The 27843-nt window shown below is 59.0% G+C and overlaps 1 protein-coding gene across 2 annotated transcripts; it reads left to right on the top strand.

Annotated features, from left to right (window-relative positions):
* The first annotated feature begins 351 nt into the window (after window positions 1–351).
* On the top strand, window positions 352–27548 carry ASIC4 (acid sensing ion channel subunit family member 4). 2 transcript variants are annotated; one of them, XM_054175343.1, is made up of 10 exons: window positions 352–1543; window positions 24152–24296; window positions 24473–24600; window positions 24691–24850; window positions 25251–25307; window positions 25417–25564; window positions 25945–26036; window positions 26355–26434; window positions 26768–26872; window positions 27125–27548. In XM_054175343.1, the coding sequence occupies exons 1-10, from the start codon at window positions 968–970 to the stop codon at window positions 27242–27244; spliced, it is 1611 nt and encodes a 536-aa protein (XP_054031318.1). In that variant the 5' UTR covers window positions 352–967; the 3' UTR covers window positions 27245–27548. The 2 variants fall into 2 exon arrangements, with proteins under 2 accessions (XP_054031318.1, XP_009909386.1); XM_009911084.2 differs by having other exon boundaries at window positions 25411–25564.
* The last annotated feature ends 295 nt before the right edge of the window (window positions 27549–27843 follow it).

Below are 27843 nucleotides of genomic sequence, written 5' to 3'. Positions count from 1 at the left end.
GCAGTTAACGGCCAGGGAGTCGCCGAGGCAGGAGGAGTCCGCAGGCGGGCGAGCAGGAGGGGGCCGCCAGGCGAGCTGCCCGCAGGCTGCCCGCCTCCGCCGAGCCGAGCCGAGCCGAGCCGCACTCTGCCCCGGGGCGCACGGGCCGGCAGGGCACGGCGTGGCGAAGCGGCGAGCGCGGTGGCGGCGGCAGGGGCGGCGTGGGGTAGTCTCAGTGCTCCGCCCGCCACAGCACGGCTAAGCACGGCTCGGCTCGGCTCAGCTCGGCTCGGCTCCCCTCGGCTCAGCTCGGCTCGGCTCGCCTCGGCACGGCTCGGCTCAGCTCGGCACGGCTCGGCTCGGCTCGTCTTGGCTCGGCTCGTCTTGGCTCGGCTCGACTCCGTACCGCTCGGCACAGGTCGGCACGGTACGGCCCCGGCAGCTCAGAAGCCATTCAAACAAGTGGCTCCGGCAGCAGTTGGAAGCTGGGGCTGGGGAGAGGGCACAGCGCAGCTCCCTGCCCCGGAGGCGCCGGGCCCTTCACACTGCCTCTTTTCTCTGGCGCTCACTCTTTATTTGACGATGAAATAATGTTGACATGTCTTGAATTATTAAGTATTCCCTGGATTTTATTAGCACATGATGCCTAAATGCTGCTTGTATCTGCTGGGGTCTTAACTAGAGAGGAGCGAAGGAGAGAGGCAGAGAGACGGAGTGAAAGAGAGGAGAGAGAGGGGTTTTTGACAGCTGTATTTGTGCTGATAAGCGAAGGCACAAGGAGACGATCGACTAGTGAGACAAGAGGAAAGCGGCGGCTCGGAGCTGCTGAGAGGGGCTGCGCTTCCCTCCCGAGACGGCTTGGCCCTCCCGGCGCCGTACTGGAGCTTGGGGGGGAACCAAACCTCCTCCCAGCACCTGGCCGGGCTCTCGGCCAGTGCCCGTGCCAGAGGGCAGCTCACTGGCTGGGCACGCCGGCCGTGCGGGGCAGATGCCAATTGAGATCGTGTGTAAAATCAAATTTGCTGAGGAGGATGAGAAGCAGAAGGAGAAAGAAGAAGGGGATAAGGAGAGCCTGATTGAGGAGCCTCCCCAGCCTCGCTCCCGGGACCTGGCTGCCTTTGCCAGCGCCAGCACACTGCACGGCCTGGGACATATCTGCCAGTCAGGGCGGCTGGGTGTGCGCCAGACCCTCTGGGCATTTGCCTTCCTGGTCTCGCTTACCTTCTTCCTCTACCAGGCAGCCAAGTCAGCACTACTCTACCTGGAGCACCCCCACGTCATGGCCCTGGACGAGGAGGCCATCCGTGAGATGGTCTTCCCTGCCATCACCATCTGCAACATCAACCGCTACCGTCACTCGGCACTCACCGATGCTGACATCTTCCACTTGGCCAACATGACTGGGCTGCCCCCCAAGGACCGGGACGGCCACAAGGCCACTGACCTGCTCTACCCTGACCCCGACATGGCTGACATCGTCAACCGCACCGGCCACCAGCTCGACGACATGCTCAAGAGCTGCAACTTCAGCGGCGAGAACTGCTCCTCCCGTGATTTCACTGTGGTGAGTGCACACCTGGCTCAGCTTCCCCGGCAGCCCCTGCTGGCGTGGGGGAAACCCACACAGCCACACCTTGGCGGAACAGGGCTCCCTGTCTCTCACCATCTGCTGAAGAAACTCAAACTCTCTGTTTGAGTTTCCCTCCAAGTTTCACACGGAGAGAGAGAGAGAGGATCCTCCATAGGAGCTCTCAGTTGGGCTGTGCACCGCAGGACAGGGCTGCTGGCAAGTCTGTGCCAGAGGGGCTCACAGGCAGGAGCCAGTGCTGGGGTGGAGCAGGGCTCCACAGTCCTCTGGGTGGGTGTGCAGCGTACACGGGGAGAGCTGTGGTGCAGAGCCCTGCTCCAGTCTGTGCTTCCCCTTGAATTGAAGTGCTCTGTTGCAGGGTGCTTTGCACAGCAAGGGTGGCTGGGAGCGGGGTGAGAAGCAGAGACCTCTTTGCACATAGGGAAGCCTTCCTGCTTTTTGTGGGGGGGGTGGTGGTGGGGTGTGTGTGAACCCGGAGGCTAGCAGCATTGCACACGCACGTGTACGTACACAGATGTGCCGATCTGCTCTGCTCCAGAGGCATGGCTGCAGCCGGGTGAGCAGGGGGCTGCCCAGCAGTGCCCGCTCGCTGCCCAGGTCTTGCTGGCAGGGCCTCCTCCAGCAGCGCGCAGCTTACCCAAGCAGCCAGCTCCCGGCCCGGTGCCACTAGCGTGCAGCTCTAGCTAATATTGAGCCTAGAATCACAAATCCCCGCTGTGGTTTGGGAAAATAAATGTGCTGAACGGGCGGAATACCTGATGGGACCCTTTTCAGACCGTAATGACTCTGGAAATGAGCCGCCTCTTTCCTACAGCTGCCAGGGGCTTTGCTCGGCTGGCTCGCTGCGCTCCCGGGAGCAGCGCTGCCAGCCGGAGCCCGCTCCACACCGGGAAGGGGCTGCGATGCCACGGGCTGTGTGGGATGCCGGGAATGGGAGGCTCCGTGGGGCTGGAAATGGCTGATGCAGCATGTCCTGTTTTCACTCGTGCCCATCGGTACAATGCCTGCTCACTGTGCAGGGTGATGCTGTCCCTGGGAAAGCACTGCTTTGGTGGGGCTGCCCTGTGCAGGGGATGGCATGGGGCACTGCAGTGAAATGGGGAGGAGCAGGGGACAGCATTGGGGCAGCCTTACTCCTCCTCGGATTTTGCTGGGCTCTGTGCCTGCTCTGTGCTTGAGTTTTCCAGGAAGGAGTGCGGTTCAGCAGAGCTGGGAGTAGGGACCTCTGGTGCTGGACAGTCCTGCACGTGTCTTGGCCATACTGGCTCCAGCCCCAGGGTCCTTCTGGAGGATCCTGAACATCTTTGGCTTTTGGGGGAGGCAACAAGCCCAGCATTGTGCTGGGCAGTGGCAGGCATGGAAATGGGATTTGGCTTGTGCTGAGCTGCACTGGGAGGCTGGCAGGGCAGAGCTCAGTTGGATGGGGTTGGGTACAAGCTTCCCACAGCATGTACATGATGTGTGGTTTGTGCTGTGCTGCGTGGCAGCCAGAGGTGACCACCAGGACAGTTACTGAGACCCAGTTTCTCAGCAGGTGGCCATGCAGGATCAACTGGCCTGCCTGCCTCAGTTGCTTATGGGTCTGCCTTGAGGATGCCTGGCCAGCCAGGATCTGGTGTGTGGGCACCCCACACTGGAGCAAGTTTCAGTCATGGGGATGGTTAGTGCCGGATGACCCTTGGTCCATGGCCCAAAGAAGGGGAACCCAGGGCTCCCATAACCTCCACTCTCCTGCCTTCAGGTCAGCCCTCCAGCCTGGACTTTGAGGCATCAGGGGCTGTCATCACAAAGGAGCATCCCTATTATGTATCACTTGCCTGGAGCAAAGAGGTGAACCTGGGGCAGGAGAGGGCAGGGCATGTGTGTGGGAAAGGGGTGGGGGAAGATATGACCTCTCTCTGTCTCATACCAGGTCCCAAAGCCTTGCCAGGCAACAGTGAGACTTGTAGAGGCATCACACTGTTTGCAGCTGGAGCCTCCTACTCCTGTTACCCGAGCCAAATTGGTCCCTTGTGCCTCCCGGGAATGACTGAAACACAGTTAGAGCTGCTTGGCAGGCAGGCTGAGTTCTAGCTGTGATACGTGGGATTGGGTGCTCTCGTGCCTCCCAGCTGTGTCCCCGGTGTGGGGCATGCAGGCTGCCCCGCACCCAGCCATCATGCAATGATGGGGAGCTTCAGGCTTCATCAGTCCCACCTGGGGCCTCATGTGTGCCTTTACACTCGGAAAGCTCTTGTACCCCCGCTGTGGTGGGTGGATATGTGAGTCACAGCATGTCCCAGCAGTGATGGAGGGCTCTCAGAGTGTAGCACATCCCAGTGGGCAAATGGCCTGGGGTCCCAAGGCACCTAGCCCATAATGAACAGACCTTGAAGCAATAGGTCATGTCTCCAGGGGCATCAATGAAGAGAAGGTTTTCCTGCAGCCATACTTGCAGAAGTGCTGGAGACCTTCCTTCCCTCTGGGTGTGAGGTGGACTTCATCCAGAGGCTGGAAGTTTTATAGCATGAGAGTAGCCAAGCCATGGGGCCACCAGCAGCTTGGCTGCCTGTTTGGGAGCAGGAGCAGCACTGAGGCTGGAGAGTGTCCCCAGCCGCTTGCAGCCTGTGCTTACACAATAAATAACTCGTGCAGATCCTTTAAGTAAGAGCTGTGAGTGGTAAATGATCTTCCCCTATTTAATGTCACAAATCCACATTCTTTATGGGATAGCAAATTAAGAAACTATGGGGGAAAAAAAATGCCCAGCGTAAGCATCTTCCATGCAATAAAGCCAGGCTGGGCTGTAAATCTCCCAAGGCGGCAGGGACAGCCCTGAGCCGCAGCAAGGCACCCCTGCAGCCCCGCTGATAAATGTGTGCCCTGCGTTGCAGGGCCATGGCAGAGCCCCACCGAAGACCCTTTCGCCCCCCACCACAAGACATGTCATGCTCCCCAGCCTCCCAGTCTCCACTCTGCCCAGGGACACAAGGCTAGGTTGCCCATGATGCTACATGATGCCCAGTGGCTCGCTGCCCAGTGCCTCGGTTAGGGCACTGGGTGCTGAGCCTTGCAGGCTGGGCAAGCACAGCTGCAGTGCCAAGGGTATGAAGTGTGTGGTGGGAAATCAATAGTGCTCTTTACGTGCCATTAAGGAGGAGGTAGGGAAACATCCCCCCAGGGCTGGGGCTCAGTATGGCAGATGGCTTGAGCCCACCCTCTCCTCTGTGCCTGGCACCCTGGTATAGCCATAACCCGAGGCCCATGCTGACCACATCAGGGGGCACTGTGGGAAGGAAGACCCCTCCCAGCAGGGACAGGGAGAGTGGGCAGCTGGGATGTGCAGGGGTCTGGGAAGAGGTGATCCTCCTTGGCTGGCAAGCAGCATCCCACCTGCTCACTGGCAGTCACTGCAGGAGGAGGCTCCACTCCTGCGGTGGAGTGGCAGCCTGGTGCCTTTCTCACAACGGTGTCCCCTGTCAAAAGCCTTTTGTTCCTGATGTGTAGCTGCTGAAGCCAGTTCTGCCAGGGCTGGAGGTTGGGGGGGAGCAGGGAGGTTGCTGAGAGCTGGCAGTGCCTCTTGGAGCTGGCACTAGCCCCAGTTCTCCAGGCAGAGCCTCCCACATGCCTGGAATATGGGTGGTGCAGGAGGCCCCAGAGGGTAAAGACCCTGTGCCAAGACAAAGGAAGCGTCCTCTGCTGCACCCTGTGTGCAACCTGAGAGATCCTGGTGGGGGGGAGAGGGCAGGAGGCAGCTGTCTGTTGCCCCTGCCTCCTCCCAGCAAAGCTCTGACGCTGTCTGCCCTGCAACCCATGCGGCTCCTGATGTGGGGACTCTCTGACCTTTCCGCCACAACCGTACTTAATAAATGTCACATTTTCAGACTGTTTTTACATTGTGTGAAAGAGCTGGACTCGTTGCTCCTCACCTGCCCTGCCTAGTGCCTGCTCAGCCTCCAGCATTTGTCCACCCTGTTTCCTCTCTCCCTCTATGCAGGGCTGGGTGTGCCCTGGGGCACAGGGGGCTCACTGGGGACCCCTCAGTTGCTCACCGAGCTCCAGGCGCTTCTGAACCTGCTGTGGCTGGGGCACAGAGGGACTCTGGGTCCAGGCAGTGCTATATGGGTTGCAAAGCATAGACATCCCTAATGTGGGGTGGCATGGCTGTAGCTGTGGTGGGTGGGTGTCCTGCCATGTGTGGCAGGGACTGGAGGGGCTGGGGCTGGTCGTGTCAGTGCCCAGGAGAGCCTGGAACATCCATTGCCTGTAAAATGCTTGGCTGAGGCCAGCTGTGCTCATTCGGGTCACTACACTCAGCTCACTGGAATCGCATCCTACAGCCCCAGCCCAGTGCCTGAGCCACCTCCCTGGGGTCTTGCAACCCATCCAGAGCCCACCTATCTTTGAAGCTTTCTCCCTTGTGCATGTGCTACCCAGGTCTGTGTCCCAGGTGGTGCAGGCATGCTGCAGGTTGGTTGTGCTCCTGTCCGGAGCAGCGGCAGCAGCAGCTCTGGTGCTGTTACACATGAGCTGCCTGGGCATGGCTTGAGGCGCTGCCTGTGCCAGAAACCAGGGAACTTCAATGCAATTCGGTGCCATTTAATTTTACACAATTCCTGCTGCTTAATCCACTGAGAAATGCTAATTTATACAATTCACATCTAAAAATAAATGTCAGTCCAGCAGCTCCCAGCAGCGGGTATCTGCTCCCACCAGCCCCTGCTGAAGCCTTTTGTGGAGACCCCAGCCCAGAGTCCACCCTGCTCCCAGCCAGCCAGGCTGCTGCTCCTTGCCCCACAGTGCCCAGGCTGTGCCAGCATGTGGATGGATTATGTGACAACAAAGGGTTGGCTGCATGTAGAAGTGCCACTACAAGTCCCTCATCGCAGTGGGTCTCGAGGCACACACTGGGTGTCTCAGCAATATGTCTTTCAGATGACTGGGAAGGTTTGAGGATCCTGGGGCTCCCAAGGTGTTTGAGATCCCTGTTCCTCCTTTGTTTTGCCTAGGAAAGACAGACTCAGACCTGCATGCAGCTGCACTCTGGGCTGTGGCTGGAGTGCATAGGGAGAGAGGGAGGTCCCAGTGCAAAGGGCATGGGCCCACCTGGGCTGAACATAAGGGGTCCAGCTGTGGGTCAAAGCAGCATCTGCCTGGCTGGCAGGTATTAATTTATCACAAAGCACCATTAATGAATGTGGGAGAGGAGGGAGGCCTGCACCCCTCCTGCCTGGGGAGTGGGGATGCATCATTAGGTCCCTTAAGAGGTTGCTCCTTGGGGCACAGAGAGGGATCGAATCCTGGGGGTAAGGGGACTCACGGCTGGGATGAGTTTCTGCTGAGGTCCCTTCAACCCTGGTTCATGGTCATGAGCATCTCCATACACGCACCGTCCTCCTCCCCAAACCCACCAACCCTTACATCTCACCCCCATTGCCTCCACTCTCCCACCCTTCTGGGCAGACCTCCATGACTCCTTCATCCAAGCGGGGTGGCACCAACATCGGCAGTGACACTGGGGAGGGAGTGCCAGAGTAGCGGAGCGGGCAGAGAGGGCCATGGCTGTGGGTGCCAGCTCCCTGCAGGAGGGGGAGCAGGGGAGTGTGGAGGCAGCACGGTGGGGAGCGGAGATGCTGGAGGAGCCGGCGGCTTTCCCACCGTCTCCCTGATTGAGATCAGATCACCGTGAGCATAAAAAAGCTCTCTTCATAATTATATTTAATGAATTGACTTTAAAAGCTCTTAGGCTCTTATCTGGGTAATTTAATATCACACACTTAATAAGCCTGTCTCCGATACGGGGGGAGCCAGCGGCCAGGACGCCCGCGCTTGTTGCGGCTCCCCAGGGATACAGGACGTGCCACACGACTGGTCCCGCATGCCGGGCTGGGCGGATCGAGGGGCGCTGTCATCCCCTGGGACTAGGGCACCCGTGGGACTCTGTGGGGTAGTGACCCCCAGCACTGCTGACTGTAGAGTGAGGTGGACATCTTGGGTGGCTGCAGGAGGAGTAGGGCTGAGGCATCCATGGGGGGCTTGGTCCTGGGAGTGGATGCTCACCATTGCATGGGGCTACAACACTATGGGTCTATGGGGAGGTGAGGACACGGGGCTGTGGGGTTGACCATGCACAGGGTGACTGGCTGGAGGGTGAAGGGGTTTGTGGGGTGCAATGCAGCAGTCTGGGCATGGAGGCTCTGGGCATGGAGCAGAGGTGGCTGGGGTGCAGGTGGGGTGCAGGTGCCCTGTGCCAGTGTCAGGGTTAGACATTGTGTGTCACTGTAGTTAGCAAGGCACTGCTATGACCTCATCCTTGGTGCCAATGTCATTCATGGCAGGGGTCCCATGGGAGCAGCCATGGGGCAGAATCACAAGTCCCAGCGCTGTGATGCTGTTGGCTCCTTGTCCCTGGCTCTCTGGCCACCTGCCCACCAGGGGTAGCTGACAGGGGTGGCACAAGACATATGAAGGCTTTCACCACAGTCTCTGCAGCTCTGTGCTGCTGGCCAGGGTGTCGGTTGCCTCCCTGCAGGCAGACATTGTTGCAGGGAGCCTCTGCAGGAGTCCCTTGCCCCTCCGTGACCCATCAGTGCATGTGGGTGGGCACCAGTTGTGAGCCAGAGGGGCAGGCTCTGCCATTTGGAGCTGGGGTCTCCGGGGACCACAAGAGCCTCAGTGTGGGCTAGGACTGGAAGCTGTGCCCCATAGCTCTGGGGGGCACTCCCGGCATCCCTTGTGCCAGGTGCTCATTGGGCAGTGGGGTAGAATGCCAGCAGAGAGGCTCCTGTCCTGCATGTCAGAGCCAGAGCAGCTGGAAGCCAGACAGTCCCCCCAAGCCTGGCACCACATCCCTGGTCACCCCACGCCCTCAGGTCCCTGATTCCCAAGCAATGGAGGATGGAGCAGCACCTCCCATCATCCCTGCCTATGCTGCCACAAGGAGCCATGGCAATGACAGGGAGGATGACAAGGGCAGGGTGTGTGGTGCTGGCCTGTGGCCAGCTGTCCCCAGACACTGGATGCCTGGCAGTGCCGGCTGCCACGCCAGCACTTAGTGCCTAGGCCAGGAGAGCTGGAGGGAGGCACACGCCAAGGTGGCAGGCCAGGGAGAGGAGGAGACAGCTGCCAGCTGGCCCTGTGGGAAGGTGTGGGGACACCCCTGGGCAGAGTGGGAACCCCGGGCTCCCCACTGGCAGTGCAGGACACTGGGCAGCTGTGCTGGGTCTCCCTCCACCGGGGAGCAGCTGGAGCAGGAGGTTTACGGAGCTGCACTAAGTGACGCAAATGGTTTGAAGCCCATAAAGAGAGACGGTTTTATGTAAGACGACTATATAAAGCTCTGCTGTTCTGCCATTGATGAGATATAGGCCTTTATTTATAGAAGGCAATGTTTGCGGTGCGAGCACTGAAAGCCAGCCAGGGACCTGCAGAGAGGGTGCCGAGTCATTTCACATGCAGCTGCCATTGACACTGTTCACACATTAAAGAAAAAAATTAACAAGTTTGCAGCCAGTCAGGTGGAAAAAACAATAATTGTCAAAAAACGTATTTCCCCCTTTTTCCAATAACAAATCGCTGGAACGCTGCTGGGGAAGCTTGGGCTTGCTCGGTGAAAGGATGGGCTGAGGCTCCAGCCAGGCTGGGAGATGGAGCGGGAAAGGCAAGCAGCCAGGGGTCGGGGGGAGAGCCCAGGCAGGGGGCTGCTGCCAGCATCCAAGCGCCTGGCAGGGGGATGGACATCCCTGCCTGGACATTTATATGTTCAGGACCAGAATAACAGGGCCTGTGGGCAGGGATGATAGTGTCGCAGAGCAGTGTGGCCATGTGGTTCTCGGGTCTGTTGAGGAGGGGACAAACATCAGGAGCAATGGCTGAAGGTGCTCGCTGCACGGGGACCTGCAGACCAAGCCCTGGTGGGTTTTCCTGCCTGACCCAGGGTTGCCTCTCCCCACGTGTGTACGCAGGGATGCTCTGAGGTTCTTTCTTTGCCAGATGTGGATGGGTTTTTGTTGGAGAAGAAGCAGTGAGTCCCTGTGGTCAGAGCACCCTGCCAAATTTTGTTGCATGCACGGACGGAGGAGAATCTCGAGATTAATTGTGCAATAGGGGAGAACATACGTCTCTCCAACCTGTTCCTTGCAGGTCACTGGCCTTTTCCCCCAGGCATTGCCCCAGTGTGCCACCAGGGAGAGGGTAGCAAGCTTGTCCCCAAGGCACACTCCCTGTGAGGGCTGCATGGCAAGGGTGTGAGGGCAGGAAAGCACCTACTCCTTTGCCACGTCCTAGCTCTGCATGGTCTGTGAAGGCAAGGAAAGCCAGCCAGGGCTTCACAGCAGGGAAGCAGAGTCAGGCTCATGCTTGAGCTGCTTCCCTGCAGCTCCTCGCGCCTTTCTGCGGGTGGCTGTCCCCTGCTTACACTGCAAAACCTTCCCTCTGTGCTCTGAGCCGTGCACCGGTGTGCTGCGCCAGCAGTGGTTCCAGGCAGGGCGCTGCCGGCCTCATCCGCCCACAGCTGCATCACGGTGCCAGTAGCAAGCGGGAGGTGAAGACGGCCCCGCCACTGAGCCAGGGCACCTGGTGCCAGGCTGCTACTCGTGGTGACAAGACTGGATCTGCACCCTGACCCAGTGGGACTCTGGGGGGTCCCCACACTTGCCTGCCTGTCCTCAGGAAACACAGCTTCCTAAACGGCTCATCCTCCTTAAGCATCCTGCCACACGATGGGAAGGCCCATCGGCAATGGCACTCCCAGCTCGCAGTGCCCCTCTCCAGGCAGAGGCGCCAGCCGGAGCACACTTTGCACCTGAAGGGCTGTTAAGTGCTGCCTAAGTTCTGCTGTAGTCAACAGGTTTTCTTCCGGCAGAACAAAAAGTTCCTTCCAGATTGGGAAGGCAAACGTGGGAGGAGTTGGGGAGGCAGGAAAGCCAGAGGCTGTGAGGACCTACAGGTGCCATGTTCCAGTGGGGTCAGAGACTCCCCTGTACTGGGCAGTTCAGCTGGACTACTGAGCCAGCCTGGCCCCTGAGAGAGGAACATGAGCTGAAAGGACTCACCGACCCACTCCCGGTCACCAGCCTCTAGGATGTGCAGGGCGGGAGGGGAGAGGATGCACACGCTTTGTGAGAGCAGAGCCCCTGATTAATCATTAGCTGCCGACCCCCCAGCCAGCAGCTCATTAGCCGTTTCGTTCCTGTGCCCAGCTTGCTGGAGGGCCGGGCGGCTCCGATCGAGCCAGCCATGCTCATCTGGGGCTCTGCAATCAGGCCACGCCCCACTACCCCGTCCCGGTCACAGGCACACCTAGTGGCCATGACCGCCGTGTCCCTAGGGTGGGCTGGGCAGTGGGTGCTGCAGGTGCTGTGGGTGCTGAGGTGAGGTCAGGTATGGGTGAGACACATCAGTGACAGCAGCTGTGGAGAGCCAACAGCTATCCCTGGGGACAGGAGACATGCCCATGTCTCCTCCTATATCTGGCTGTGCCTGGAGCATCGTGGTCCCCGTGGTGTCACGGGGCCAGGAGCATCTGTCAGCAGTGTCAGCAGCTGTGGTGAGGTGCTGTGCTCGACTGCACAGGGACATCTCACCAGTCTGTCATCCCTGGAGAGAAGTGGCCCTGGCATTCCACACGTCCCTGTGCTGTCCTGTCCCTCTGCCATCTGCATCCACAGGGTAGCAAAATAAGGACTGCAAGTGGACCTATGTCCCTTCCTGGACCCTGGTGTCCCTACCACCATGACCACAGGCTCTTTCCTGCCCTGGCTTTTCTACCTGCTGGGCCGAGGCTCAGCCTGGGAGACACCTCTGGGGATGCACTGGGGGTGCTCACCTTGGTCAGGTGAGCAGAGCAGAGGCAGGAGGGAACTGGGTGTCCCAAGAGAGCAGGCACCAGCTAGGTATGCTGCCCATGGACTTCATATCCTGTTCTATTCTGTGCTGCTAAGGTGGGCACCACCATGCCTCCCAGCTGCAGGGTCATATTTGCAGCTCTGCCATGTCCTGCTTGCCCTCCAAACCCTTCACTCCCAAGCTGCTGTCCCTGCTATTTCCTCACAGCCCAAGGAGGAAGGAGGGATGGTGCAGCAGAGAGAAGCATCTCCATCTGTCTTCAGCCTTTCATCACTGGAGCAGGACAGGATGGGGTGTCTGTAGTTGTCTGTGCTGTGGGGGTGAGGAGGCATGAAGTGCTTGTGGGGGCAAGTAGGGGACTATGCTGTGTCTGTGACCTCTGTGGAGGAGGCAGCGCCTGCTCAGCATCTGCTACTGCCTCTACAAAGGGCATGGAGCCACCCGCCCTTCCGGGCAGCACGGGATTGAGGGCACTATGCAAATCCAGCCAAGACTGATGCAAGCATTAATTATGTCCCATCAGCTCAGCTCCTGCCCAGCCAGGCAGGGCACTGAGTGCTGTGGCTGCTTACACAGGCGAGATGGCTTTGCACTGTCAGTGTGTGTCCTGCATCTGTCCCCCCATCTCAAGCCTGCTCTGGCACCTCATTGAGCCATGCCAGGTCAGCCCTGCTCTCCTCACCTCATGGCACTGCCTGCCCCAGGCAGGGAAGCCATAACTGAGCAGGGAGGCAAATGGTCCGAGACAGCATCAGCATGAGCGCTGTCAGGCAGGCTGGCGTGCCCAGATCTGAGGTCCCACTAATCAGAGAGTGTCTGCAATTATGTGTGCTAATTACAGGCAGAGGTTCACAGTGATTCCCAGCCTGCCAGCACTGTGCTAGTTGTACTGGGGCACATTGCTCCGGCATGAGGACAAGTGAAGATAACCAATGCAGCTCAGGCAGCCCTCCCTGCCCAGGCATGATATATCACAGCCAGGTGCCCTGTCTAGCCCCATCCCATCACCATTCCCATATCAATCCTCATCCCATCTTATCCCATCCTATCCTATCCATCTCATCCCCTCCCCACCCCAATCTCCATCACATCCCATCTCAATCACCATCCAATCCTATGTCATACTGAATGTGATCCCAGCATGTGTGGTGCCATCCTCAGAGCCCCAACACATGTGGCTGTGGCAGCCACTCTGTCCCTGAGTGGCTGCTTGACCACCTCTCAGTGGAGCTGCTTTTCAGAGGGAGTTTTTCAGGCTTTGACCCCACTGTGATGCTGCTGCTCTGACATCCTGTTTCCTTATCATCTGACATGACCTTAATTAACTCCCCAGGCTGATAATGCTCTGGATTCTCCTCCAAGAGCTATATCTCAGCATCATGTCCTGTCTCACCCACTCAGGGATTGCAGCAGATACTGCATGGGCAGCCTGAAGCAAGGGAGAGAGGGGGTAGCATGGTGCATGCAGGGCAGGGCAGTGATAACTGGGGACACTGGGGTGAGGTGGAGGGGATGGAGCAATACTGGAGGGAGTAGGTTGGTGCTGTGTTGAGGGCCTTCAGAGGAGATGCTGACTGGGTTGAAATGTCTGTCTTTGTGCAGAGGTGGGGGTGAGGACAGGAAGGGGGTTGCTGTGCTGATGCCCAGAGCAGGGTGGTGCTGGCAACAGTGCCAGTGGCAGGATCATCCATTGCAGGCAGAGGTGGAAGGGTCCTGGCTCTCCTCATACTGCTGTCGGCCGGGAACAGGGGCTGCTCATCTGGCTCACGCTGGGAGCTGGGCTGGGGGTGGGAGGGGGGGGGGTTCAGGCAACTGAGCCAGCCTGCCTGGCTGTCCCTCCACCTCCAGCCTGGGCAAATTAAATGCTGGCACTGATGGCTTTTGTAGCCACTCTCTACTGCACTTGGCAAACATTGGTGGAGGAGAGATGATTCAATAGTGAGGTTTGCAGATGGGAATCTCGGCATATAAACCCACCAGCTCCATGCTGTGTGGCAGGGGGGAGAATGGGAAGCTCCTGCAGATACTGAGGACCTTCACGAGGGCCATGTGGCCCAAGCATCCAAGATGGGCAGACAGCCATGACAATCTCCAGCCCATTGCTACTTATATGGCGAGCAGAGAGTGGGGATACAGGGACATGAGCCACCAGTTTGTCCCTGCTGGCTGGTGTCTGTGCCTCCTCTCCCGCCTGGCAGCCCCGAGGAGGGAGCCCCTGCCTGCACCAGGGTGCGGGGGCTCTGTCAATCAGCCCCTCCACCCAGGAGCGAGCAGGCTGGGGAAAGCCAACCCCTATCATGTTTGTTCCATTGATTTAGTGCCGCAGAGAGGGTTTAATCAGCCTTTAGCCTGCACGCTCCGGCATTAAGAACAAATCCATTAGCCACGAGATAACCACAAAGGGTTGCACTGAGGCTGGATGAGGTCCCAGCGCCTTCAAGATGCAAATTGGCAATCAAAGATCAAAGCCACAAAGCTCCCTAATCTCTACTAAAAGGGCTCAGCTATTAACGAGCCCTTTCCCACTGGGCTGTGATCACCCCACTTCACTCAGGCTCCTGATGTGCTGGTGGGTTACACTACCACCCCAACTGAGCCTCTGGCCCCTGTTCACCCCCTGAGCTGGCCCTGGGGAGGACAGTGCAGGCAGCTCTTGGGCTGTTTGTTTGCATGCTGTTTCCTTCAGTTCTGACATGCTGAGGTCAAATTTGTGTTGGCAGAGAGAATGGAGCCCCCAGCATCACCAGAGGGTCAGTGGCCGGAGGGAAGAAGAAGAGACAGGAGCTGGGATGAAGCAGGGTGGTGAGGGAGCTGTGTGGGACTTATGCATTTAATATAGGGTCAGGGAATGATGCTGGCAGGTGGCTTTCCCTCCCACTGCTCAGGGATTTAGCCTGGTTCAGCCCCTGCCTGACTGCACCAGGTGGCTTAGGACAATCTCTGCTGGCCCCAGGGAAATCAGTGCTGGGGACTGGGACAGGGGGGCAGGCATGGTGTGGTTGAGAGACTAGGGCAGAGGTTTTGCCCTGGAGCCAAATTTCCTTTTTTTTTTGAGGGTATTTCTGCCCACCTAATTTCTCACTGGGAAAGGTGTTGCACAAGATCCCACCTCCTGTTCCTGTTCCACATGGTACTGGGGTCAGGCTGCAGGTTCAGGAAGTTCTCCGTGCTCCTGCCCCAGCCATCCTACCTGTTGTTTGTCCATGCACAGCTCCTCATGAGTCCTGGCTGCCCCACACTATGCAGGAGAGCCGCAAAGATGTCAAGCTGTGACAAGAGCCATGCTGCCAGCATCATCAGCAAACCTCTGGCAGCACAGAGTGTGTTCTGCTCAGCCTGGTCCATCTTAGGGACCAGCATCCTCTGACATCCTGCTTCAATAGTGAGAGGCTGGGTGAGGCACCCTGCAATGGCCAGGCAGAGGACCCATCAGCCTGGCAGCAGGGAGCAGAAGGTCATGCCGGGGTTTCCTCAGTCCAGGGACCCACTCTGCCAACAGCTGCCTGGTGATGTGCTGCTCATAACTCTCACAGTACCCCAGGCAGGCAGCACAGCCTTGCAAAAGGACCCAGTAGTGAGGTGCTGGCAGCACCTCAGCCAGTGTGACAATAAATCTTATCAGTGTAAACCCATCCTCAGGCAGCAGGATAACCCCTGTGACAGCCCAGCCAGTGTGCAGGTTTCATCTGCACCTTGTCAGTTCTATGGACTTACAGATAAATGGCTGCAGGGGCTGTACCTGTGCTGAAAGGACTGCATCTGTGCCGGCACCTTGCAGCTCCCAGGAGGCAGTGTCCATTCCTGTCCACTCCTGCCCTTTGGCCCTAGGAGCTGCCAGAGCCAGACAGGGGTGACCTACAGAAATTATCTGTGGTATGCTGGGTAGGATGAGCAGATAGAAAAGGGTTGGTCTGCCATCCAGTGAGGGAGCACCTGGGTAGGTGAGAATGGAGGGAGAAGGATATTCAGATCAAAGTGTCATTGCCTTGCTTGCTGTCTTGGACCTACTGTGTCCTACATGTACCACTCCACGGAGCCCTGCATCCTCCCTGCGCCCACGGAGGCAGGGGCTTCACACAGGCTGGATCACCAGATCACGTGCACGGGACAAAGGCTAGGGGACGTGTGTGTGTGTGACACTGTCTGTGTGTCCCCGAGGCTCTGTGACAGCCTGAGGGGTGAGCAAGACGGCAGGCTCCGTGGGTGCAGTCTGTGTGCGCATGCATCCGTGTGCCCGCGTCTGCCCGTGCAGCCGCCCCGCTCCAGCTGGGCAGCGGGGGGGCCGTGTGTGCCAGGCATGGGGTGCCAGCATGTGCCCTCTGGCACAGTGGGCCCGGCGGAGGCAGCCGAGCGAGGCGGGCAGGGCTGGCAGCAGCTGCTGCCCCAGGCCCACGCTCCCCGGCTCAGCTTTTACATCTCCCGGCGTCGAGGCCTGCGCAGCCGTGGGAGCAGTAATGAGATGGAGCAGCAGAAGGACGGTGAGATAAGGCTGCCTGCACTGCCCCAGCAGATTAAGCGCTGGGATTAAGCAGGCGGTGCCAGCTCTGCTGCCTTTTTATCTCGCTGCTTCTCCCCTCTTATTCTCCCGCAGTCGATAGTGAACGGTCTCCGAGCTGTCAGCAAAGGAAATTGCTTGTTAACCCTTTGGGGACAGGCAGCGCAGCGCTCCCTTCGCGGCTGCTCTCCCAGAGAAGTGGTCCCCAGGGAGAGGTTCCTGGAGAGCTCTCCCTGCGCCGGGCCGGGGACTGCGGTGCTGCGCGCTGCCTTCCCGCGGTGCCCCAGCGCTCCAAGGGGAGTGAGGAAGGGCCCGTGCAACCCAGAACCTGCTGCCGTCTCTCAGCCAAAATCCACCAGCATCCACCCAGTTCCGTGCACAAGTACTGATGTACCTGCAGGGTACTGGAGGACACCCTGCAGGGTACCCACGGTACCAGGGGACACCCTGCAGCTCTAGAGTACCTGCATGGTGAAAGCAGGCAGAAAAGAGAGGCTTCCTGCACTCCACAAAACAGCCCTAGGGACCCTGCATACCCCAGTTTCAGGCATCCTTTGTGTTCCCTGCTTCTTCCAGCCTGCAGGATGGATGGGCTCAGCACTACATCTCTGAGTGAAATGACAGGGCTGGGGATCCTTCACTGGTCCTGGGGTCAAGTGGCACAGACTAGCTGTGTCTGAACAGCACTGCATGTGGTGCTGGGTCTCCTCTGGCTGCCAAGAGGAGCCCACTACCCAAAAAACATCATTATTGCTCTGTGTGTTTTTGTTGAGTTTGCAGCAGTGAGGCTAAGCCTCAGCCCATCCCAACACTTATCTGTAGCATGCTGTGCTGCATGCCCAGGGCTGCATGCCCTGCTTGGCAGTGGGGGGATATGAGGATTGGAAGCTGGCTGGAGAGTGCTGGAGAGTGCACAGCGTCATGTCAGGATTGATGCTCAGCACAGACACAGGCCAGCCTCGGGACTGTTAGCAGCTCAGCAAGCTCACCCTGACATGTTCAGGGGGGCAGCTTTGGTGCACCCTAAGCACTACCTGGGTTCTGTCCCATGTTTTTTCCCATCTTCCTCCCAGAGGAAGCAGAAGGCAGAAACATAGAGCAGAAAGCTCCTCAGCCCCAGCATCCAACACACATCCTTAGGAAGAAATTAGGGTAGCACCTCAAAGAGGTTTGCTGGCTGACACAGGCTGAAGTGGGCTTCCCCATCTCTTGACTCCCAGCCTCTCTGCATCCCTACCTTGCACTGCAGCACACCTCCCCACCTGGGCAGCAGCCCCAGCATTTCATCTTTCACAATTCCCTTGGTGTTGTCTCCCTCACCTATTCAGGTAACCCTTTTGTTGGATGCTTTAAAGTGCTTAGTACAAGCAAACCGTATAGAAGCACAAGCCACCAGCAGACCTGCAGCAGCATGTTAGCCCCAGCCAGGCCAGCCGTCCCTACATGGATGCTGCCCCACAGGCACTGTGGGATGGAGAGGGCAGAGTCATGAATCTGAGTGGATCAGGAACCTCACCAGAGCAGTAAGCAAGCCCTGAGCAGCCAGGGCTGAGGAAGCTGATGAGGAGATGGAGCAGATGCAATGCCAGGCAGCCAGGCTGCACAGGCAAGCAGAGCCTGAACTGGGAGAGGAAACCAGGAGCACGTGCAGGCTGGCAGGCTGGAGGCTGTGAGAGGATAGGATTGCTGTTCATAAATACTTCAAGGGAGGAAACACAAGGATGGGGAGCGAGCTATTTGAGCTGAGGGACAATGCTGGCACAAGAACAAATGTTACAAACTGGTCATGAATAAATTTAGGATGGGAATGAGGAGATGAGATTCTAGGATGAAATCCCCTCAGGAGCAGCGGGAGGTGAAAACACAACTTTCCCATGACACCTGCTCTGCCACTAGAGGCCCTGCCTGTGCAGTGAGGCTGAGAAGTGGGACTTGAGGTGCCTGTCACCTCTTTGTGACAGCCTCTCTGGCTCCCAGTGGCACCGGCAGAACAGCACCCGCTGGCTGGTGGCTTGGCTGGTGCAGAACTCATGGGGTGATGGCTTGCAGAGGTTGCTCCTTCACCAGCCTGTGAGTTCGGTTGTGCTGTCACAGACGCTGCTTCTAAAAGCAGGATGGTGCTAAAGTCCCCCTGCTTTACTGATGTCACTGGCAGTGCTGGGGCAGATGTGCTGGAAAGATGTCTTTGCCAAGTGTGCAGTGCATCCCTCTACCATGCATTGCATCCCTGTGAGCCTGACCTGTCAGGAGCAGGGAGCTCTGATCTGGACAGTGCCCATGGCTGGGGGACACTGGCTTGAGCACTGGCCCAGAGGCAGCAGCCTAGCTATGACTGGCTACCCCTGCCTGGCTCTGGGACTCAGGTGCCTCTTATCACTTTGTCTGGCTGGTGGCACAGCCTGTGGCACAGCTGAGTGCTTGGTATTCCAGCCACGAGCCTGTTTGGCACAAAAGGGGCTCTGCCAGCCCCATGCACACACATGCAGTCTCTGCTGCTGGCTTGAGTGGGCTCAGCTGGCACAGGCTGGCATGTGGCACAGAAAAGACACATCTGCAGTGGCAGGAGGGGTCCTAACCCCTCTGCAATATTCCCATAGTATTCCCTGGGCCCCCTGCTGCCCATCCTCCTTATGGGGAAGCAGACTGGGGTGCCATGAAAGATGGTCCAGAGCTTGGCCCTTCACAGGATAGAGAAAAGGAGTCTAGCCCAGCACTGCTGTGCCCTACTCAGGCCTAAGGTGCCATGCTCTGCCAGGACTGAGGCCGCAGACCTGGGTGTCCCATGGAGGCAGGAGCCCTGGGCCCCAAAAGCAGGGCTGCATCCCTCAGGAGCCATCCCAGCAGCTCTGAATGGGACAGGGGACTGCCAGGATGAGGGATGGCTGTGCTGCTGCCAGAGCTGGGGTTGAGCCATCCCGGTACTGTTCCCCTATCCCTCCTGGGAGCAGGGAAGGGAAGTAGTGTGACCGTGCATGAGAAGGGATGTCTGCAGAGGCAAAAACATCCCACTGGCTCAGAAAATTGCTGCAGAATCGGGCTTGAAATGAGTTGAAATTGCTGAATCCAAGTGGATCTCATATCCTGGGCAGTTGCAATGCTGGCGTCAGCGCTGCGGCTTCCTTCCCAGGGCACCCAGGCAGGGCCTGGCAATGCTGCGCAAGGGGGGGAGCAGGCTGCGAGGGACACAATGAAGGCTTTCCCTAGGGGACAAGAGGCATGGTGAGGTGCTGGGATGGCCGCAGTGAAGGGGCAGAAACAAAGCAGTGAGCAGCATGCACGGCTGTGTTGCTGCCGCAGCTGTACCAATATCACACCAGCTTGACCCCAGCTCCTGTGCTGTGTCAAATGGCCACGGGACTCCTGCACTCACTCAGGAAGCAACATTTCCAATTTTGGAGGCTGCTTTCTTTTATACCACAGCTCTGGCAGCTGGGGTACTTGGAGATCACCCTCAAGGTTACCCCTGAACCAGTGTGCCTGCCAAGCCTAAAGTGGGCAGCACTCCAATGAATTCCCATCCCCATCATGCCCATGATGACTATTCTCAGGGCTGTCTCTATGCTGGGGTACTCACTCCTGCTTGGTGTGTTCATGCCCGAGCCTGCCTGTCGGCACATCTCAGCTGGGATGTGGGATCAAGGCTGTCTATCCCAGCAGGGTCATGAGAGCAGGGCTGTGTGTCCCAGCAGGAATGTGGGAGCAGGTCTGGGTGCACTAGGTGTGCAAGAACAGGAGGCACTGGCATCACATGTGCTGCAGTTGGTTTCCCTCACATGAAAATGTTTGGCTGGAAGCTTAGCGCAGCCTCTTGTCTCCTCGGAGCAATCAGGATTTGTCACCGCTTGCAATGTTTAACGTCGTCTTCCAGAGGCTAAATACTGTAGGGAGCCATGTAAGCCGCAGAAATATCTGCGTCAGCCGGGATCATCCAAAGGCTGGCACAATGGGCTGGCAGCAGTGGGGACAGGGCGACCAGGAGCATATAGGGCTGGTCCTCACCACCCCAGTACTTGTGAGTGGGCTGGCATGAGCCAGGGTGGGGATGCTGGAGGCCAGCACCTTGCTCCCATGGGGGTCTCCACAGTGGGGGGGACAGGACAGCAAGTCTCTGGAGGGTAGAAGAGAGCTGGGGGCCCCTGGAGCAGTGTGAGGTGGCAAGGAGGATGCCAGAGCACCCACAAATCTCTGTCTGGATCTGCCAGCCAAGGCGCAAGCAGCTATTTTTGTCAAGGTCATCGTGTCTCCACAGCAGAGAGCAAGGAAATGAGGAATCATGTAGAGAAATTACCTCCCTAATGGGGTCTCCCCTGCACATGAGCATGGCACGGGGATGCCAGTGTGTGGCAGCTGAGCAGGGAGACCAGCACACGGTATGGGAAATCTACTGCCCTGGCCCCAAGGATGGTTGGGTGAGCAGAGCAGGGGGCCTGGGGGCCTGTAACCCAGATGCCAGCCCCAGCTGGACACATGTGCTCCAACTCTGCAAGGTGCTTTTCTGGGTCAGCTACAGGAAGGAAATCATGTTCGCGGTGCAGACAGTCTTCTCTGCCCTTCCACCTCCTCCTTCTCCTTAAGCTTTCCCTGTTATCTAATTGGGTTTGTCATTCTGGAAAGGCAAAGCCCTTCAGAATTGTGCTGTTCTCTCACCAATGCAATTTCACATCTGGCCTTGGCACCCTGGCAGCCTGCAAGTGAGTAACTCAGCTGGGCGCCATAGGGCACCTCTACGATGCTCATGCATCCCTGCAGCTGTGCCTGCCTTCCTGGGGCTACAGGGGACAAGGCCATTGCTGCTGCTGGACCTTCTCCTCAAGCCTTGCTCCACTGGTCTCTGTCCCTGAGCAGTCTGTCCCCATGTGCCCCAGCCTCTGCATCCCTTCCCCATCCTTCACCCTGCTCTAGGGTGACTGTGATGCTTCCCAGAGATGTCTGAACCCACACGAGATGGAAGCGTTCAGAGAAATGACATTTCCTCCAGCCTGGGAAGCTCATCCTCCGTTTAAAGAAAACTAATATAAAAGCTGCCCTGGTGTGCAAGGGGCTGATGTTATCAGGCTGGCAGCCTCCGGCTCTGAGAGCCACAATAAATCTCACCGAGGAGCCGAGCCAGCTCAAGCAGCCCCATGCAGCCGTACCGGCACAGGGGCTATGGAGGGGGCTGAGCCGTGTCCTGAGGATAGTGAAAGAATACACAGGCTGGAGGGGACAGCTCAGTGTGGGGTGACCCTTGAAGCAGATTCCGACGTTGCAGAGAGCAGGGAAGCCCGTAATAGTGCTTCTGTTCACACCGGCATTGTGCCGTGGCAAAGATGGTGCCAGGGTCAGTGCCGACTCTGAGGTGTCAGGCCGTGGGGGTGGTGAGGGGCGCTCCCCAGCCTTGGCTTTTTGTCCCCTGGCAGCTGAAGCGCTGGGGCCTCGCAGAGGCATTTTCTCTTCCAGCAAAGCAAACCGCAGAGCTGGCGTCCCGTGGCGGCAGGGCTGGGACCGTACTTCCCCGGGGCACGCCGGCTGCTCCTCACTGCTGGGTGGCCAAACTGCCGCCCGCTGGGCCGGGGCCGTACCCTCCGCTGCCCTGCGGCAGGACCCGGAGGTGATACTGGGATAAGAGTCGGGAAACGGCAGCTGGCGGCACTCTGTCTTGCCTAGTCCGGGCTGGCGCTGGGGCTGGCGCTGGGGCAAGGGCTGGGGCAGGGAGAGCGGCTGGCGCAGCCGTAGGGTAAGTGCAGGGGGAGCCCGGTGGGGCTGGCGCCTCGCACCCTCCGCGGCTCAAACGCAGGGCCCTGCTGCCCCCTGCCGGAGTCTGCCCCTCCGGGCCGCCCGCAAACCTCCCACCCCACCGCCGGAGCGTGGCCGGAGCTGGCACCCCAAGGAGCCTTTGGGCTGCGGTGGAGGTGGAACGTAATGCCCTGTCACCCCTGGGCACCCGGGATGCTGCATCCTGCCTCCGCTTACCTCCCTGCGGTGAACCTGTCCTACTTCCCGAGACCAAACCGCGTGCCTGACCTGCCTGGCATCCTTCTGTGTCTTGTCACCAAGCTGCTGGTTCAGATTCTGGTGAAACACCAGGACGGGTCGCCCAGAGAGGTGGTAGAAGCCCCGTCCCTGGAAACATTCAAGGTCAGGTTGAATGGGGCTCCAAGCAACTTGATCTAGTAAAAAATGTCCCTGGTCACTGCGGGGAGGATGAACTGGACAACTTTTAAAGATCTCTTCCAACCTAAACCATTCTATGATTCCGTGATGCCAATTGGGTCCCTGGGATGGCTGCAGTTCAGGCACCATGGCTAGCAGCACGGATGATGCTGAGAGTCACTGCTGAGGTGAGTGGAAGCTCCCATCTTTCCAGTCCCCTCTTTTAACCGCTGTTCTGCTGCTTCAGCTGCCATTGGGCAGCAGGGCTACTGCCCTTCGCTTGAGGGCATGGCAGTCCTTGCTTGTCCCAGAGCTGCGGCATTCCCTGGGGCCAGCCCACGACTCATCAGGGCTGATGCTGAAGACGGGTGCCTAGGAGCACTGGCAGATGAGAAGCTGCCGCGGAGCACGATGCTGAGCTTTGAAGACGCCCTGACAGGCTGTCGGGGCCCCGCCAGCCGCGCTGACAGCCTGGTGCAGACACCCCCCTGCCGCTGCCATCCTCTGATCACAGCCTCACCAGTCACTTCAAAGCACCCGCCGGGCTCAGGTGGGTTCCCACACAGCTTCCCACCCCACGACTCCACTCCTTCTGCCCCATGGTCCCACTTCTCCCACTCCACAGGGTACAGATCCACTCAGGTCCCCAACCTCCAGGGCAGGGAATATGAGGCTGCAGCTCAGGGGACCAAAGTATGCATGTGATGCCAAGCAGTGCTGGCAGGAGGCAATGCCCTGCCCCTCCAGTCCTGGCACCATCCTGCCTCTATGGGGAACGCCCCCCAGCCCCAGAGCAGCCACAGTCGGAGACCCTGGGGGTCCAGGCAGAGACCCAGAGAGGACTGTAGTGCCAGGTCAGAGGATGAGCTGGGATCCAGCATCCCTGGGCATGGTGCTCACACAAGGTGGGCTGTGACAGGGTATAACTGGCTGGACACTGGTGCCATCATGATGGGGCACTGAGGGCTGCCAATTCACCCTGACTTGGGTACACAGAACACCCTCCCCACCCCCTATCCCAGTCTGGCTCGAGGAGGAATTTTCCATTCCTGAATGGAGGTTGGGGAAAGGCATGCGTTTGCAACAGCCCCCTCCTCTCCCTCCCCTCACCCGTCACTGGAGCAGCTCAGGAAGGCGCCTGCCAGGTTTGCCTCTTGGGAAAGCACAAAGCAAAAGACTCCCAGGAGGGAGAGCTCACTGGAGGGGACTGGAAACCCCAGACAGCCTCAGGGACAGCCTGCACCCCGCTTTCCAGAGGAGCTGCCCTGCCTGCAGCCATGCCATCGCCTCTTGCCTGCTGCCAGGATGGGGAAACCCTGGCAGCAGGTCAGGACGGTGGCACTGCTCAGCTTGTCGTTGGTGTCCTGCGAGCCACCAGGATCCCTGGGCTTCACTACATGTGCACCCGGCCACAGTCCCGCCTGCGCCGCCTGCTGTGGAGCCTGGCCTTCCTGGCCTCCACTGGGCTGCTGGCCACCAGTGCCACCGACCGCCTGCACCACCTGCTCTCTCATCCAGTGCACACTCGGGCACGGCTCACCTGGGCTCGCCAGCTCCGCTTTCCAGCTGTCACCCTCTGCAACCCCAACCGGGCACGCTTCCTGCGCCTCACAAAGCCCGACCTCTACTCAGTGGGGCAGTGGCTGGGGTTGGCCTGGGAGAACCACTCCCTGGTGCCTGAGATGCTGGCCGTGCTGGGAGAGGACCGGCGTGCCTGGCTGACACGTCTTGCCAACTACTCACGCTTCCTGCCGCCCCGCCGCTCCGAGCGCACCATGCAGAGCTTCTTCCACCGCCTGGGCCACCAGATCGAGGACATGCTGGTGGAGTGCCGCTTTCGGGGAGAGCGCTGTGGCCCACAGCACTTCACCCCTGTGAGTCTCTGTCTGACAGGGGCAGGATGGCTGTGCTGCCCCATGGGTGCTGGGATTGATGCTTCACCCCCACAAGGGTGGAAGTGTGGCAGCATCAGGGAAGGAGGCTTAGATAAACTTCAAGTGCCACGCAAGGGTGTTTCCCCCTTCCAGGACCTCTGTGGGATTGAAAAGGAGTGCCAGGACTTCATCCTGCTTGCAAAACACCCTGCCAAATCCCTGTCTGTTCCTTCGCAACCTTTCCTTTCTCCTCCCCAGGTCTACACACGCTACGGTAAGTGCTACACTTTCAATGGAGACAGGAGGAACCCACGGGTTACCCGCCAAGGTGGCATGGGCAACGGGCTGGAGATCATGCTGGACATCCAGCAGGAAGAGTACCTGCCCATCTGGAGAGAGACCAGTGAGTAGTGTTGTGGTGGGGCAGGGCACAGAGGAGGGGTGCTGGGACTGAGGGCTGCTCAGCAAGCAGGGCTCTCAGGGAAGGGCTGTGGGGCAGGTGGGGAACTGGAGGGGAGCTGGGCTGCAGAATGCTGACCCTGTGACTAGGTGTGCAGCCCCTCTATGTTTCTCCTGCAGATGAGACATCGTTTGAAGCTGGTATCCGGGTTCAGATCCACAGCCAAGATGAGCCACCCTACATCCATCAGCTGGGCTTTGGTGTCTCACCTGGCTTCCAGACCTTCGTGTCCTGCCAGGAGCAGCGGGTAAGGCAGGAGACCCCATAGCCCCAGGGGAGGTGCCTGCAGGCACCCAGGCTGGCGTGGCCCTGCAGCAGTGCCCCCCTTGCCCCACAGCTCACTTACCTGCCGCAGCCATGGGGGAACTGCCGGGCGAGCGTACAGGGGGAGCAGACGCTGCCTGGCTATGACACCTACAGCATCGCTGCCTGCCGCCTGCAGTGTGAGAAGGAGGCTGTGGTGCGGAGCTGCCACTGCCGCATGGTCCACATGCCAGGTGAGGAGTGTGCACGACAGAGGGGGGGCATCCCACTGCCTCCACAATCCTGCCTAGAGCTGCCCCATACCTCTACAGCCTGCACCCAAGGGTACTCCTCTATTCATTCCTTTGCACCTGGGGGTCTCCCCTGCCCCATTCCTCTCCACTCAAGCATCACCCATTTCTCTCCTCATGCTGGATCAGCCCCTGTCCTACCCTCCTTACATTGCAGATCAGTCCCTTCCCTGTCTGCCTTGTACCCAGGGGCCACCTCTGACTCAGCCAGCCTGCAGATGAGGGCCACCCATTCCCATCCCCTCTGAACCCAGAGGCCACCCCTGCCCCACTGCCTGAGTCCAGGGGTGGAAGGCAGAAGTGGACCAGACTCTCACCCCACTCTCCATCTGCTTCTCTACAGGGAATGAATCCATCTGCTCCCCCAATGTGTACATCGAGTGTGCTGACCACACGCTGGGTAGGTGTGGTGGTGGGCAGGCTTGTGACTGGGGGTCAGTCAGATGCTCCTGGAAAGGGAAGTGGGGAGGGGTGCAGCCATGATAATGGGTGCATGTTCCCAGACACAGCGGTGGAGGACAGCCAGGAGCGCTGCAGCTGCCCCACGCCATGCAACCTGACGCGCTATGGCAAGGAGATCTCCATGGTGCGCATCCCCAACAAGGGCTCAGCACGCTACCTTGCCCGCAAGTACAACAAGAACGAGACCTACATTCGGTGAGTTGCTGGTGCTGGGGTGTGCTAAGGTTGGGTGGAAAGGAATTCGGGGACCTGAGAAATGCCCCACTCCTTGGAGAACGTGGGGAGAGTGGGTCCTGGCATGCATGGTCCCTGCAGCATCATCTGGTGGCTACCACTAGAGCACCTCCCTGACCCATCCTCTTAGCCCTCCTGACGGCATCTTCCCACCCCACTGTCCCTCCTGGCTTGGAACATTCTCCTTCCATATTTCCACTGCACCAGCCTGAATAACTCACCATGGCCCTGGGAGCACGTGGGAGCTGGAAGGCTGAAGGATGGGAGAGGTTTGAGAGGACAATGAGCATAGGAGGGTTGGTGATGAGCCTTCCTTGCCAAGCCTTATGTTATCCCCACAGGGAGAACTTCCTGGTGCTGGACATCTTCTTTGAGGCACTCAACTACGAGGCCATTGAGCAGAAGAAAGCCTATGACCTTGCTGGACTTCTTGGTGACTTCCTCAACCTTCCTGTGGGATGGGGAGGTGCAGAGCTTTGAGTCCCAGACCTAGGAGGACATAGGGCTGATCAGGAAGGGACCACACAGGGCAGGAGCTGGCTGCAGACTAGCTGATGGGTGGCATGCTGCTGACTGTCCTCTGTCCCATATGTCTCCTTCTCCCTCTGTTCTGCACTCCCTGCCCTCGTGACCATGCTATGCCTCTCTGTCCAATAACCCTGACACAGCCCACAGCCCCTGTGGCCTACAAGAGGGTCCTGGTGGGCTGCACAGCATCTCCATATGACCATCTCCTTGTCCTCTTCCCCAGGGGACATCGGGGGACAGATGGGCCTGTTCATCGGTGCCAGCATCCTCACCATCCTGGAGATCCTGGACTATGTCTATGAGGTGTGCTGAGCCTTCGGGGCTGTGTCTTGGCAGTGGAATTGGGTGAGGTGCAGAATGGGGACCAGGCTCCTGAGGGAGGGGTGCTGTGCATGGCCACCCCAAAGGGCTATTACAGCCCTTAAGTTGGGGAACACTCATCAAGAGTCATCAAGAGGTAGAGGAAGTAGGACAGATCTCCTCAGCAATGCTTGGTGACCTGAGGATGGGGAGGGTGATGGGTAGAGGTGCTGTCTCCAGTGTCAGCCCCATGTCCCCTGGGCAGGCAGGGGAGGGGGTGGCAGGTCCTTGCAGACTAGGATGTGGATTTGGAACTGACCCCTTGTCTGCACCCAGGTGGTCCGGGACAGAGTGAGCCGAGTCCTGCATCGCTCTAAGCCACCCCTGAAGAAGCCTTCAGGCAGCATTGCCACACTGGGACTGGAGGAGCTCAAGGACCAGGTACCCCCATGGGAGTGGGCTGTTTGGGGGGCTGTGAGTACAGGGCCTCAGTAGCATCCCTGTCATTGAGGGAAGGGATGTCATCCCAAGAGTGACAGACAGCACAGTTCCACTTCTGGTGCACTCGGGCTGGGTGGCAGGGATCTGGGTGCCCCTAAAGGTGATCCTGGGGACAGGCTGTGCTGGGCGGGAGGGCAGATGGGACAGAGTTCATGGTGTCTGCACCCGCTCCATTGACTGCTATCCCTGCAGAGTCCCTGCGAGACACTGGGCCGACACGTGGAGGGCACCTACAACGCGGGCATCCTGCCCAACCACCACCACCGCCACCACTACCCTCACCAGGGGGTCTTTGAGGACTTCGCCTGCTAGGCCAGATCAGGACTGGGAAGGGGCAGCCCTATGCCACTTCCCCTCCCCACTGTCCTTGTGGAGAGGGACTGCGGCACGGGGCCTCTGCAGCTGCCTCGCGCCGGCACCAGAGCAGAGCCCCAGCCCCTTTGCCTGTTCCTCCCGCTTGCCCCTAGCACGTGGGCTCAGTCCCTTCTCAAGCACATGGCATGGAGGAGAATGGGCACACCAGGGGTGGTGGGGAGAGAAGTGGGGTGGGGACAGAGGGGCTCTGACAATGCAGATCATGCAGGGGGTAAGCTGGGGCCCCTGTGAACCCCTCCAAGACCTCGTCTGTGAGCCTTCCTGGGTGAAGGTCTCTGCCCTGCATGAATTCACCCAGGAGAAGGATGTGACTGGGTGCCCTCTGCCCAGGGATCACACCCCGCCACCTTCCTGCTGCAGAGCAGGGCAGCGTTGCAGGGCATCTCTCTGAGCAGCATGGCCCCCGGCCAGCCCAGGGTCACCCCACCTGCAGCCACACCTGCATGGCCCCACCCTGACCTCTGGCACCACCACCACTGTGACACCCCCAAACATCTTCTCACCCTTCCTCCACCTTGTGCAGCCTGCCACGGCTG

Source organism: Dryobates pubescens, chromosome 2 (genome assembly GCF_014839835.1).
Source record: "Dryobates pubescens isolate bDryPub1 chromosome 2, bDryPub1.pri, whole genome shotgun sequence".
NCBI lineage: Eukaryota > Metazoa > Chordata > Aves > Piciformes > Picidae > Dryobates > Dryobates pubescens.
This window is presented reverse-complemented; position numbering and strand designations above follow the sequence as displayed.